General features: G+C 34.1%; 1 protein-coding gene across 2 annotated transcripts in view; it reads right to left on the reverse strand.

Moving 5' to 3' along the window:
* LOC106155322 (uncharacterized) overlaps positions 1 to 14,558 on the reverse strand; it is a 31,882-nt gene that overhangs the window by 6,323 nt on the left and 11,001 nt on the right. For both annotated transcript variants that reach the window (XM_086997637.1, XM_086997638.1), the window contains exons 14-27: positions 14,351 to 14,490; positions 14,050 to 14,206; positions 13,620 to 13,708; positions 13,132 to 13,245; positions 12,385 to 12,551; positions 11,947 to 12,046; positions 11,315 to 11,384; positions 11,007 to 11,077; positions 10,607 to 10,735; positions 4,871 to 4,961; positions 4,366 to 4,490; positions 3,865 to 3,994; positions 3,312 to 3,421; positions 2,708 to 2,793 (exon numbers count right to left, since the gene is read on the reverse strand). In XM_086997637.1, coding sequence (XP_086853763.1) covers positions 2,708 to 2,793; positions 3,312 to 3,421; positions 3,865 to 3,994; positions 4,366 to 4,490; positions 4,871 to 4,961; positions 10,607 to 10,735; positions 11,007 to 11,077; positions 11,315 to 11,384; positions 11,947 to 12,046; positions 12,385 to 12,551; positions 13,132 to 13,245; positions 13,620 to 13,708; positions 14,050 to 14,206; positions 14,351 to 14,490 — 1,579 coding nt within the window. The remainder of the gene's footprint in view (positions 1 to 2,707; positions 2,794 to 3,311; positions 3,422 to 3,864; positions 3,995 to 4,365; positions 4,491 to 4,870; positions 4,962 to 10,606; positions 10,736 to 11,006; positions 11,078 to 11,314; positions 11,385 to 11,946; positions 12,047 to 12,384; positions 12,552 to 13,131; positions 13,246 to 13,619; positions 13,709 to 14,049; positions 14,207 to 14,350; positions 14,491 to 14,558) is intronic.

Genomic DNA, 14,558 nt, shown 5'->3' on the forward strand with positions numbered 1-14,558 from the left:
TGTGCAGAGCCCCAGGCAGATGAGAGCCTGCCTGGGGCTAAAAGTCACAAATGCAAGTGTTTGAGAAAAAATTATAAAGGAAAACAACAAAACTAGAAAAGCACTTTGAGAGTGCAGACCTCTGCCAAGGCAGCAATTGTTGATTATTATTGATAATTGATTGATTATTGATCCGGACCACCACCAAAAATTAATCATTGTCCTCTTTGGCCCACTTCCGACAGTTCCTGAAAATTTCTGCAAAATCGGTCCATAACTTTTTGTGTTATGTGGATGACACACAAACAGGGGTGAAAATATAACCTCCTTGGCAGAGCTTGAGGTAAATATAATTCCAATGAAGCTGCTATTCAAACTTTTAATCTTCCAGTTTGATATATATATATATATATATATATATATAAAACTTATTTGCAATATTAAACAAAATTTACCTGCATAATTATCACTGCTTTCTTATTATTAATCTAGCAAAGAGCTTTACCTTTGGGAGTTTACAGGGAAATATCAACAAGTGTGCTTTACGTAATCTCATTTAATGGCCTATTAAAGCAAATGACTTTATAACTCTGAAATTAATCTAGTGATACCCAAGGGTAATTTAAAGACTGACCCACTCAAAGGTCTTCAGGCCCATAAGTCACACCTTAAGAAAAGCACAAAACCATAATGCCCAAAATAGGAGACTACCAATCCTGATGCAATAATACATTATGTTTAACTGCACAGTCAACATCAACTTATGCACAACAGGTAACACAGACGAAAGTAAAAGCATAAGGCTTCAGGCCCATCAGAGTTCAAGTTTATACTTAGAAAGTGCCAGAATGAGAAAAATGAAAATTTCACAAAAAATGCATAAATACAATAAACATGATAATCCAATAGAGCTGGTTTTCTCATGAGCTGAAGGCCAATCCTAAAAATCGTACTTGTAAGTTTAAAATTATAATAAGTAGCACAGTTTTCTTTTCATAATGTTTGCAGTAGCAGTGCAAAAAGATTGTCAATTTTGATGTAACATTACATAATAAATTAGAGAATAATTATCACCAATTTTTGTTTATTGACTATAAATAGGATGGACATGTAGAAAATATGATTACCATTTGGCTTCATGTCCATGGGAGCTCTGAGTCCCACAATGAATATGCCAAAAAAGATAATGAATATAACACTAAAATGTATAACTTCCAGAAAAAGAAGCCAATTAGACTGCTTTTCTAACTCAGGCTGCATTTTAGTCCTGTGTTTCTTTTTTGAAAGTTTGACAGTCATAAGTAACACGGTTTTTCCATAATGGTCATCAAGGCAGCAGCACCAAAAATTGTGTTTTCTTCTATTTTGATGCAACATTACATAATGCTTAACAGCATAATGACCATCGATTTTTAATAATAAAATATAAGTGTCATGGATTTTCACAAAATGTGACTAGCAAGGGTCTTCAAGCCTGTGGAGGTTCTAAGTCGCACCTTGGAAATGCCAATATGTGAAAAATTAAATTTTCACAAAAAACTGTTTAATTGCCAGAAAAATTTTAAGGTCTTCAGGATCATGGAACTTCAAAGTCACACCTTGAAAATGCCAATAAGTGAAAAATTAAATTTTCACAAAAAACTGTTTAATTGCCAGAAAAATTTACCAAACAGACTGCATTGCCTACTGAAGCTGTATTTTAGTCCCATGTTTCTTTCCTGTAAGTTTGAGAACAGTAAGTGACATGATTTTCCTTAAATGGTCATCATGGGAGCAGTGCCCAAAATAGGGGTTTCTTCAAATTTTCATGCAATATTACATAATGTTTTACAGCATAATGACCATCAATTTTTAATTATAAAATATTAGTATCATGGTTATTCAGAAAATGTGACTAGCAAAAGCCTTCAGGCCCATGGAACTTCAAAGTCACATATTGAAAATGCCAAAATGTAAACAATACAGCACTGTTCTGAAATGGGTTTATTTCCATTTTTAACACTTTTTAAACATAAAACAAAATAAACAGTTTACTGCCATTTTTATATGACCAATGAAGAAAATTGATGAGATGGGAAAAGTATCAATAGAACAGTTTTAAATGCCCAACTTCCTCCATTCTGAGATTCTGAACATAGTGGATGAATGCATCTGACAAACTGCAATGATATGAGTTTATTTCCATTTTTGACACTTTATTACACAATACATGATAACAAGTTTACCATCATTTTTACAAAATCAACTAACAATGTTGTAAAGATGCAGGAAATGCCAAACAAACACATTTACGTATCTTATTAGTTCAATAATGAGACTGTTAACATGCCTAAGAATTGAATGTGAGGAAATGTGAAAAAACAGCATTACCTTTTAAAATAATGGACTGATTATGCTGATTTTCAAACTCAACCTGCGTTTTAGTAAGATTGGCCCCTCCTGTGAGTATAATGACAATTGGCCAATCTGTTTTTCTTATATTGTGTTATCAGTGTTGCATATATACTGAAAAAAGTGAAAAAAAACAGCATAAATTCCCTATAAGTGACCCGATCGTGCTGATTTTCGAACTTGACCTGCGTATTATGAATATTTATCAGTTCTGTAAGTTTCAAGCCAAAGGGTAAAACAGCTCTTCATTTATTGTGTTATCAGTGTTGCAAAAATGCACATCTGTGTCTGTACATAAAAAAGGATGGTGTTTGAAATTTGTAAGCTTTTACCGTACCAGTTTTTCCAGGCTTCTAGAACTTCTCTGTCTCTCTCCTCATCACTGTTACTGTTTAGGAACAGTCTGGTCAGGGTGCCCAGGGTCTGGGGAGGAAATAAGGTAATCACTCATAAAATTCGGACAAAGCAAAATAATAAGTTAATCCCCCTAGTATTATTAAAGGATGTTGTTTCAAAAGTTTGGGACAGTTATGTGACTACATGTCCCTTTAAGGGCATCTTTAGATTGATTAGAGGGACAACTAACGTGCGTAAGATATCCATATTTCACAGTCAATACATTGTAAACAACTCATAGAAATATATATTATAAAATATAAATTCTATTTTACCACCAAAATCGCAGTTAATGCAATTATTCTGAAATTTGTGCTTGCCATCACATCATGTGACCTCCATAGATGGTTACACTATGTAATAATATTTTGAAAGAATTTTACGTAAGCCAGTTTTTTTAGAATAAAAAACAGGGCCTAACTTTGAATGAGGGAATGGATTTACCATTGGTATGGGAAAATTGGGATAAAACTTACAACAAATTTAAATCACTTACAGTTTCCCCATTTTTTTCTCACATGATTATAAACAACACAGGGCCTCACCTTGGAGTAAAAGACGATGCTGGCATAATCCTTCCACATCGACACCAACAACTGGGCATTGCTGCTGACATTCTGCAGTAATCTAGACTGGAGGCTGAATCCGGTGAAGTCTGAAGTAAGAGCAATGTGTTATATAATAAGCATCACATAAAGAGTGAACCACATGTTGAACTTCAAAACCAAACAATCAAAATTGTATATCATCAAATGAGAAAAAAATTGAACCCCAGTTTCTGTAATGTTTTTATCCACACTCAAATTGTATAAAGAGATTACTAAAATAATGGCAGATGGGTTTGGATATGAGAGTAGTTATTCATAAGATTAGAGATAAAAAGGAATTGATTGCTTTTTTAAACAACGCTTTCACAATAATATGTAAAACTTTTCTGAAAGATATTGAAAAGTTAGTGGGGTTCATGATCCAAAGCATTTTTCATAAGTCAATTTAAATGATAAATCTTGAAAAAATTAAAATAAAATAATAAGTGAGATGTTTTAGATATTGATGAAAAAAATAATTGACCATTCATTTTTGTGGGTAAAAACTAACCTGACAGGTTTGAATCAGCACCTTCTGTAAGTAAAACAGGTGTCCCCGAGGTCATTGAGTACACTGTGAGAGAACCACTCAGAACGAGGCACAGATACGGAGATTGAGTCACATTGTGTCTGTCTGTTATCTGTGAATACAAAAAGACATTCTAAATTATAATTAATTAAGTATAGATAGTATAATTTCATATGCCTAATTAGTTAATCACAAATGTGTTTATAATATTAAACATGATACACTTGTCAACCAATTACATATCTTGTAGAAAAAAACTGGTTAATTATTAAGATTAACAAATAAATGAAAAAGTGCTCCCATCATACAACAAAATTCATAATAAGATAACTATAGTATAGTATAAAGCATCTGGCACATTTTAGCTCTCTTTGTATTAGACTACAATTACAAGATTGTCTAAAACTTTATATATAATATATAATATCTAATATAATATAATAACACCTTAACAATAAGTTAATTAATAAATAACTGGCTTACAAAACAGTGTACTGCATCTCCAGTTTGGCACTTCCTGTACTGGTCATCTGTCAGAGGAACGTTCAGTCGAACATCTTGGACAGTCATGGTCATCAAATCCAGGCTTATCACAGTCAAATGTGGGGCTGAAATACAGGACTTTACTTACTGATACAACCACTCATGAATATGGGAGAAAGGATGGACATGTGTTCTCATTTGTACCCTTACTGAACTCCCTAAAAATTCTTTGTCTGTTACAAAAACAGATTCAAAAGCGAGACATCTTACAACTTTTTTTACTAAGTAATCAAAATTTGAAAATATCAAGAAAGGTATAGTGCCAGTTAATATGAGCATAATGAAAACAAAATAGAACGGTCAACACTGTGGCAATTTAAATTAAATTAAATTAAATTAAATTAAATTAAACAGTAATAGCCAAGCCATAAGTATCAGCTGTTGTCAGAAACGATGCTTTTGTTTAAAATTAAAAATGGAAGGCAAACTTATTCCACTGCCTCACCTTTAGTCTTGAAAGCTGGGAACAGTAACACAAACACCATTAATGTGCCATCAGGACTGGACTTACAATGCAGCAACTTGGTACAATTCACCTTAAAGAGATATGTAAATATATTATTTCCCCGACTGTATTATATTCTTTGCAAATTCAACACATGTGTTTGGTTATTTAAAGTCACCTAAACAATGGGTCAATGTGACAAATCAATATGTGTATATTAAAACTGTGATCACAGGAGCATTCCTGTTCTGTGGTTCAAGTTGCACTGAGTGATGATAATGGAGATTTTAAACAACCTGACTGGCTAATGAATATATATATATATATGTGTGTGTGTGTGTGTGTGTGTGTGTGTGTATATATATAAAATGAAAACAAAATAAGGTGCAAAAAAATAAAATAAATAAGAGAAGTACTTATATAAACCATACATTTACATAACAAAAATAAATCTTATTTCATATATGTTTTACTTTAACAATAAACTGAACATTTACATTAAATAAACTAGAGGATCAGAGAGGCGATACCGCCTCCGAATATTGTACCACCAGCTGGAGCAAGCGCTTTCGTATAGACCCCCACATACACAAAAGAAGGGACACAGCCACCAGTCTTATGCTTGACAAGCTGTAAAAATGCAATCAACAAGAATTTTCAAAATATGCAAAAAATATATATAACTTAAAATGGTACAATAAGTTCATACAGTTAAGTTCATCGTAAGGTAGGTCAAAGGTCAATTTCAAGGTCACAGTAAATTGCCAGTATATGACTTCCTATTCAACTTTAATGGTAACTATGGACCTATCTCTGCCAGGTTTGGAGATAAAAGAGAAAGAAATTTGCAAAGTTCAGTTCATAGTGAAAAGTAGGTCAAAGGTCAATTTCAAGGTCACATTTAGATTGCCAGTATATGACTTTCCATGCAAGTTCAATAGAAACTATGGACCTATCTCTGCCAGTTTTGTAGATAAAAGGGAAGAAAAATATGCAAAGTTCAATTCATGGTGAAAAGTAGGTCAAAGGTCAATTTTAAGGTCACATATAGATTGCCAGTATATGACTTCCTATTCAAGTTCAATATTAACTACGGACCTATCTCTGCCAGTTTTGGAGATAAAAGGGAAGCAAAATTTGCAAAGTTCAGTTCATGGTGAAAAGTAGGTCAAAGGTCAATTTCAAAGTCACAGTAAGATTGCCAGTATATGACTTCCTATTCAACTTCAATAGTAACTATGGACCTATCTCTGCCAGTTTTGGAGATATAAGGGGCTAAATGTTATAATTTTGGAGTTACCATAATGTGCCTTAAATTTCGTACAGAAAAAATTAATTAAAATAAAGAAAATGTCATTTTGGTCAAAATTCTTGAAATAGGAGGTGCTCTGAAGTTTCAGAAGTTCAAATTTAATGAAATAATGTCATTTTTGAACACAAGTTGTCTGCTTTGTCAAGCCTTATGTTTTATTTTTCCAGAGTTCAAAATTTATTATCCATTACCGTACTGCACATTTTGCTTTTACCACCAATATGTACTTTTTGATACAGTGTAACTCGAAAACCGTATGGAATACAAAAAAACCGAGACCACCCCCAGTGTTGGGCTTTACATGCTCTACAAAATGCAAAAAAGAATGGGTCTCTAGCATTAACGGTTCCCGAATTAGAGACAGTTTTCAGTTTCGGTATCTTATGGTCGCTACTCCTGTGAAAATGCACCGATTGACCCCAAATTCATGGAGATGAAAGATGACCTGAAGGGTAACACTTTCCAATAATATTATTGGTTAAGTCTGTGTAGTGTCTGAATAACAGGGCAAAAAAATTTTTTTTCGTAAAAAATTTCATTTTTTTGAAAATTTTGGCCCATTTGACCTTGAAGTAAAGGTCAAAGGTTAAATCCAAGGGTATATTTGAAATCTACACATATGACTTTTGGAAAGCCGTCTATAGAAATTTTTCCCATTACTCCTACTGTAGGGTAGATAATTAGCATTTAATTTTGCCATTTTTAGACAAGGGTGCATTGTAATGAGTGCCACACCCAGACCCCAATACCGACAAAGCCCAAATTTTACGTGGAACGAGTTGAGATTATAGGTGACCTAAATCCATGAGATGGGTATGGGGGCCCTTACCGTCTAGGAGGAGAAGCGGTAACGGTAGCCGTCCGGCGGAGCCGGCGGAACGATCCGGACGGGACCGAAACCATGTGTACCGCCAGCGCTAACGCTGGTGGTACAATAATATAATTGGTTTAGTCTGTGTGGTGTCTGAATAACAGCGCAAATAATTTTTTTTTCGTAAAAAAAATCATTTTTTTGAAAAATTTGGCCTGTTTGACCTTGAAATTAAGGTCAAAGGTCAAATCCAAGGGCATATTTGAAATCTACACATATGACTTTTGGAAAGCCGTCTGTAGAAATTTTTCCAATAATTCCTTCCGTAGGGTAGATAATTAGCATTTAATTTTGCCATTTTTGAACAAGGGTGCATTGCAATGAATGCCACACCTAGACCCCAATACCGACAAAGCCCAAATTTTACGTGGAACGAGTTGAGATTATAGGTGACCTAAATCCAAGAGATGGGTATAGGGGGCCTTACCGTCTAGGAGGAGAAGCGGTAACGATGACATGGCGGCGGAGCCGCAGGAGCCGGCGGAACGGACCGGACGGGACTAAAACCATGTGTACCGCCAGCGCTAACGCTGGTGGTACAATAAAACAAGGCAGCAAAGCTGTCAAATGTACAGACAAAAAACAGGAAATAACTATGCACAAAATAGGCTACTGTCAATTCTGATGCAAAAATACATTATGTTAAACTGCAAATTCAACATCAAATTTTAATTATCCTCAACAGGTAATACCAATGTAATTAAAATATGTGACAAGTTTACACTTTGAAAATGTATAACTTCCAGAAAAAGAAGTCACTTAGACTGCTTTTCCAACTCAGACTGCATTTTAGTCCTGTATTTCTTTTTTGAAAGTTTGGCAATCATAAGTAACATGGTTTTCCCATAATGGTCATCATGGCAGCAGCACCCAAAATTGTGTTTTCTTCTATTCTGATGCAATATTACATAATGGTTAACAGCATAATGACCGTCAATTTTTAATAATAAAATATACATATCATGGATTTTCAGAAAATGTGACTAGCATGGGTCTTCAAGCCCGTGGAACTTCAAAGTCACACCTTGAAAATGCCAATATGTGAAAAATTAAATTTTCACAAAATAACTGTTTAACTGGCAGTAAGAATTACCAAACAGACTGTGTTTCCTACTGAAGATGTATTTTAGTCCCATGTTTCTTTCCTGTAAGTTTGAGAACAGTAAATGACATGGTTTTTCTTAAATGGTCATCATGGGAGCAGTGCCCAAAATAGTTTTTTTTTTTTTTTCAAATTTTGATGCAATATTACATAATGTTTAACAGCATAATGACCATCAACTTTAATAATAAAATATTAGTATTATGGATATTCAGAAAATGTGACTAGCAAAGGTCTTCAGGCCCATGGAACTTCAAAGTCACAACTTGAAAATGCCAAAATGTAAACGAGACAGCACTGTTCTGAAATGTTTTTTTTTTCCATTTTTAACAATTTTTAACATAAAACAAAATTAACAGTTTTCTGCCGTTTTTATATGATCAACTAAGAAAATTGATGAGATGGGAAAAATATCAACAGAGCAGTGTTAAATGTCCAATCTCTTCCATTCTGAGATTCTGAACATAGTGAATGATTGAATCTGACAAACTGCAATGATATGAGTTTATTTCCATTTTTGAAACTTTATTACACAATACACGATAACAAGTTTACCATCATTTTTACATAATCAACTAATAATGTTGTAAAATTGCAGGAAATGCCAAACAAACACTTTTACGTATCTTATTAGTTCAATAATGAAACTGTTTACATGCCTAAGAATTAAATCTGAGGAAATGTGAAAAAACTGCATTTCTTTAAAATAATGGCCCGATTATGCTGATTTTTGAACTCAGCCTGCGTTTTAGCAGGAATGACCACTCCTGTGAGTTTAATGACAATTGGCCTGTTTTTCTTATATTGTGTTTACAGTGTTGCATATATGCTGAAAAGTGAAAAAAAAGCATAACTACTAAAATAGTGGCCCGATCATGCCGATTTTCGAACTTGACCTGCGTTATAGTAAGATCGATTACTCCTGTGAGTTTCATGACAAAAAGCTTATCAGTTTTCCTTGAAATGTGTTAACAGTGTTGCATATATGCTGAAAAGTGAAAAAACAGCATAACTTCTACATTAATGGCCCGATCATGCTGATTTTCGAACTTGACCTGCACTTTATGAATATTCATCAGCTCTGTAAATATACAGCCAAAAAGTAAAACTGCCTTCCACTTATCGTGTTTACAATGAAAGTGCATGGCGCCGGCGACAGCGACAGTGACAGCAACGACGGCCACGACAGACGCAGGTGATGGCAAGATGTACAGACACATCTGTACATATTAACTGTACTGTTTGAGAACAGTAAGTGACATGGTTTTTCTTAAATGGTCATCATGGGAGCAAAATAGTGCCCAAAATAGGTTTTTTTCAAATTTTGATGCGATATTACATAATGTTTAACAGCATAATGATCATCAATTTTTAATAATAAAATATTAGTATCATGGACAAATAGTAAACGTGACTAACAAAGGTTTTTAGGCCGATGGAACTTCAAAGTCACGCCTTAAAGATGCCAAAATGTAAACAAGACTGCACTGTTCTGAAATGGGTTTATTTCCATTTTTAACACTTTTTTAACATAAAACAAAATTAATAGGTTACTGCCATTTTTATAAGATCAACTAAGAAAATTGATGAGATGTGAAAAATATCAATAGAACAGTGTTAAATGTCCAATTTCTTCCATTCTGAGATTCTGAACATAGTGAATGATTGAATCTGACAAACTGCAATGATATGAGTTTATTTCCATTTTTGACACTTTATTACACAATACACGATAACAAGTCAACCATCATTTTTACATAATCAACTAACAATGTTATAAAGATGCAGGAAATGTCAAACAAACACTTTTACGTATCTTATTACTTAAATAATAAGGCTATTAACATGCCTAAGAATTAAATCTGAGGAAATCTGAAGAAATGTGAAAAAACAGCATAACTTCTAAAATAATGCCCCAATTATGCTGATTTTCGAACTCAACCTGCGTTTTAGTAAGACTAACCATTCCTGTGAGTTTAATGACAATTGGGCTTTCTGTTTTTCTTATATTGTGTTTACAGTGTTGCATATATGCTGAACAATGAAAAAACCGCATAACTACTAAAATAGTGGCCCAATCATGCTGATTTTCGAACTTGACCTGCGTTTTAGTAAGATTGATTACTCCTGTGAGTTTCATGACAACAGGCCTAACGGTTTTCCTTAAAATGTGTTTACAAGGTTGCATATATGCTGAAAAGTGAAAAAACAGCATAACTTCTACAATAATGGCCCGATCATGCTGATTTTCGAACTTGACCTGCGTTTTATGAATATTCATCAGCTCTGTAAATATAAAGCCAAAACGTAAAACTGCCTTCCACTTATCGTGTTTACAAGGAAAGTGCACGGCACCGGCGCCGGCATCGGCATCGGCGACGACAGACGCAGGTGATGGCAATATGTACAGACACATCTGTGTCTGTATATAAAAAGGAAGAAAAAACTCACCATCACTGGCTTATAGCGGCGTGTCCCATACGTGGACAGTAGGTTGGTATTGGTGTGTTTGATAATAATATGAAACATCCCGCCAGCTTCACTATCCAGGATGTCTTTACTGACTGGGTAGACTAGTTTCTGAATATAAGAATGGGAACATCTGTTATTTAAGAAAAGAATTCATTTTTCACTTCAATTCTTGTGAAACCAATGATAGCTGGTTAAGATTTCTAAACTGTTGTTTTTGTATAAATATTAGAAAGAAAAAAAAAACTTCTAAACTGATTTACTGTTTTAAATTCATTTATTTTGATTTATACTTAGCACATATTAATAATCAATTTCATTAAGAAAAAATCTGTGCAAGTTACTAACATTTTTGATTTAGAAAGAAGAAAAAAATACTTACCACTCGATCTTTGTCAGAACTGTCTGAATACCAGGGATTTCCAAGATTTAAAGACTTTATTTGTTCTTCAGCTAAAAATTGAACCCAAAATTCATACAATCCACATTATCAGTAAAAAATTTACAAACAAACTTCAGAATCTACAAAGTTTTATTTGTGAGGTCACTTTTGTGTTGAAAACACATGGCAAGTGAGGAAAAGATCTTAATTAAATCTATATTAAATTAATATTAAGGGAATTTTTTGTCTTGACAATTTTAGATATTGCCTTAAATTAATTAAAATTATATGAATGGGTATCTGTTTACCATTCTCTCTCTCCCTGGCAATTTCCTGTCTGGTTTTTCTATGCTGTGTTTGCATATCAGTGAAAATAACCTAAAAATAACAACATGATCCACTTAAAACAATTCAAATGGTTACTTCTCAAATATGATTTTCAGTCACCCACATTTCATTTAAAATCATTTTCTAAACAACTGGCTAAATAAACTTAAGTTAGCTACTGTTAAAAAATGTGTAAACTCTATCATGTCCGTCTTAACTCTATCATTCTTCAATTTAGAGGTCATAGGTAAAACTGATGTTACTCAAACCATGAGTTCATCACGAAAATTAAGGAATTGCAGAGGAAAAAAGTAAAAGAAAAAAAGGACCGATCCATTTTGAAAAGCATTTGACCTGTCAAAAAATGGGTATCCCATAAGGCATGGCAATTATGGCACTAGTGACACTTAGTGCTTAGTATGACAAGAGATCTGGGCCCCGTAACTCGAAAGCATCCAGCATTGCGACCAAGTGCAAGTGTCTCGATTCCATAATTCACCCATACTCGTCCCATATAACACACTGTAGCCTCTATGTGATATCGCTATTCGCAATACGCTAAGCTTTTGAGTTACAGGGCCCTGATCATTAGTATCAGTTGTGTTTGTCTTACTTCAGACTTTACATTTGGCACAGGTACATATTCACGTTTGGACAGCATCATCTTGTACTTCCTGTAAGGTGTGAACCAATGGAACTCGGAGAACTGCCTCCTGAAATTGAAATTTTAAATAAATAAATTTATCCAAATATGAAGCTGATCTCAAGATTTTACTTAGCCAATTGAAAGAAGATAAGCTTGGTAGGCATCCATTTCAATGAGATAGTTTCACTATTTGTTAGATCAATTTGATTGCCAAAGCTTGCTACAATGCTTTCCTCCAGTAAAAATAAGTCCTGAACAACCTGTCACACAAACCACCACATGTAACGATTACACAGATTTAATTCCTTTTCAATAATTTTATCTATCCACAGTCTTTTTTGCTGTTTACACATATCAAGTAAGTTTATAACATTGCTGCTCTCACTGTGCCTGTGTATCTTTTACCTGCTATATCTCCAGACATTGATATATCCTGCCTGGTCCACCGTCACCATGTTCTTGATGGTCTCTATGAAGCACATGTGGATCAGGGGTCTCCTGTGCTGGTGGAGCAACTCCCCGGGGACACCCTGACCTATGGTGCTCTTCTCTTCTTCCTCCTCCACTGGTATCTGCATGGAGATTGATAACAGATGTGTGAAATGCAGGGTGAAAACAGTGTCATGTGAAACACTGTGAAAACAGATGTGAAACACAGGGTGAAAACCGAAATATGTGAGACACGGTGAAAACAAATGTGAAAGATATACATAGTTTTTTCTACTTAGTTCTATAATTTCAAACAGTCTCTAGTATAGTGTCAAAGAATCTATGCTGGCATATTGAGCAAAATAACCTCCTTGGCGGAGGTAAAAAAATGGACAACCCTATAGGAAATCTCCAGTTGGAATTCAAATGTTTTATAATATGACCACTGAAAATACCAGCTCAAACAAATTCTGGCCTGATGTTAGCATAAAGCAATTACAGTAAGTTTTAAGGTAAATTTTAAACATTTCATCTGCTTAAAATTTATCAAATTCTTGTTAGAAGATATTTCAAAATGCTACACATGATTTAAAATATCTAAAGAAATGTGAAACACTATGCTATTCTTCAAATTTATCAACTTTTAGGTCAAATTCTGAATTCAGCTGATACCATCCAGCTATCTGACAGAGAAATTCTACCCAAAAGTAAGCCTAGATGTACCTTTTCCTGTAAAATATTTGGCACATGTTGGAGCTCTGCGTCAGCTCCTGTTATCATACTCTCCAGGTGGCACTTGAGTATGTCACCACTGCGCAAGGCAACGCACACTTGAGACTGAAAATAATTGTATAAAATACATAATTTCATAATCTTATAAATGCTGCTTTTCACAAGATACTATTAAATCTTCCAATTTGTCTTCACTTTCATCACTGTTATCATTTTTATTATTCTAATCAAATTGTTCACAATATTTTAATGATCACAATAATTTTGAAGAAATAAGTATTTTAGAAAGACTGCATTGAATAAAAATATAAGGAGAAGAAACTATTCAATTTTATCATTATTACTGTAATTTAATTATCTTCATTATCAATTATCTTTTCAAACATGACTGTCATCATCATCACAGTTGTCAGTAAAAAAATATATTATCATCAACATCATCTATATTATCAGTAGACAATAAAGCCACTGGTGCGTACCTGAGATCCCATGAGAGAGACCGCTGGGTAAAAGTCTGCCAAAACTGGACCCTGCCGGCCCTTCTGGATGTCCATTTCAAACAATGTTCCTGACATAACAAAATCAATGTGAAGTGATGAAAATTGTCACACCACTGGTTGTGAAGTCAGTTTGCACTGTGTCGTTGAGGAATATGAAAATGTCAATCTTTAAACTGACATGAATAAAAAGCTCTAGGAAATTTTTTCATGGATTTTAGACCAAGGAATGTGGTGCAGTTCTTTAAATTCCCAATATTTTCTCCAAATGAACTTATCATAAGGAGAGATTCAGGCTTTTAACTTAACATCTAACCCTTATCTTTTTAATGATAATTGTTCACTATTATTTGTTCCTGTACTAAGAAATCTAACAAAATACTCAAATTCAAAGTGGTCACCCATGTTCTACCTGCTGTAAAGTTGAAGTCTCTGGAATCAGCCTGTAGTTTGGCCAGCAAAGTGAGAGGAGGCGGCACAAACATCTCTGCATCTGCCTGCAATTCCAAAGCCTTCAGGCCTGTCCTGGAGAGCTCTCCTGGAGTCATGGACCAGACTTTGACTGCCCCCTAGTGGACGAGGAAATAAGTCAGAATTAGTATCAAGTTTTTTGTGACCTGACTGATATTTCCAAATAAAACATTAATGCTAATGTTCTACAATTAATAACATCTATAAATTCTTTACAGATACAGAAATCACATATAACTGACCTTTTTGTCAACGGTGACCAGTCGTCTGCCTGTCACACTCCATGATATGTCCACCACGACAGAATCCTCCACTGATTCATTCCTAACAGCTCGGACAGGTTTCATGACATCTCTCCTTATATCATAGACTATAATATCTCCTGGAAAATAAATTTCCTTCATTTCTGTTGTTCTTTTTTTTTTTTAAGACAAAAAACACATTTTGCCA

Source organism: Lingula anatina, chromosome 10 (assembly GCF_051362555.1).
Source record: "Lingula anatina isolate TDL-2025a chromosome 10, LinAna3.0, whole genome shotgun sequence".
Taxonomy (NCBI): domain Eukaryota; kingdom Metazoa; phylum Brachiopoda; class Lingulata; order Lingulida; family Lingulidae; genus Lingula; species Lingula anatina.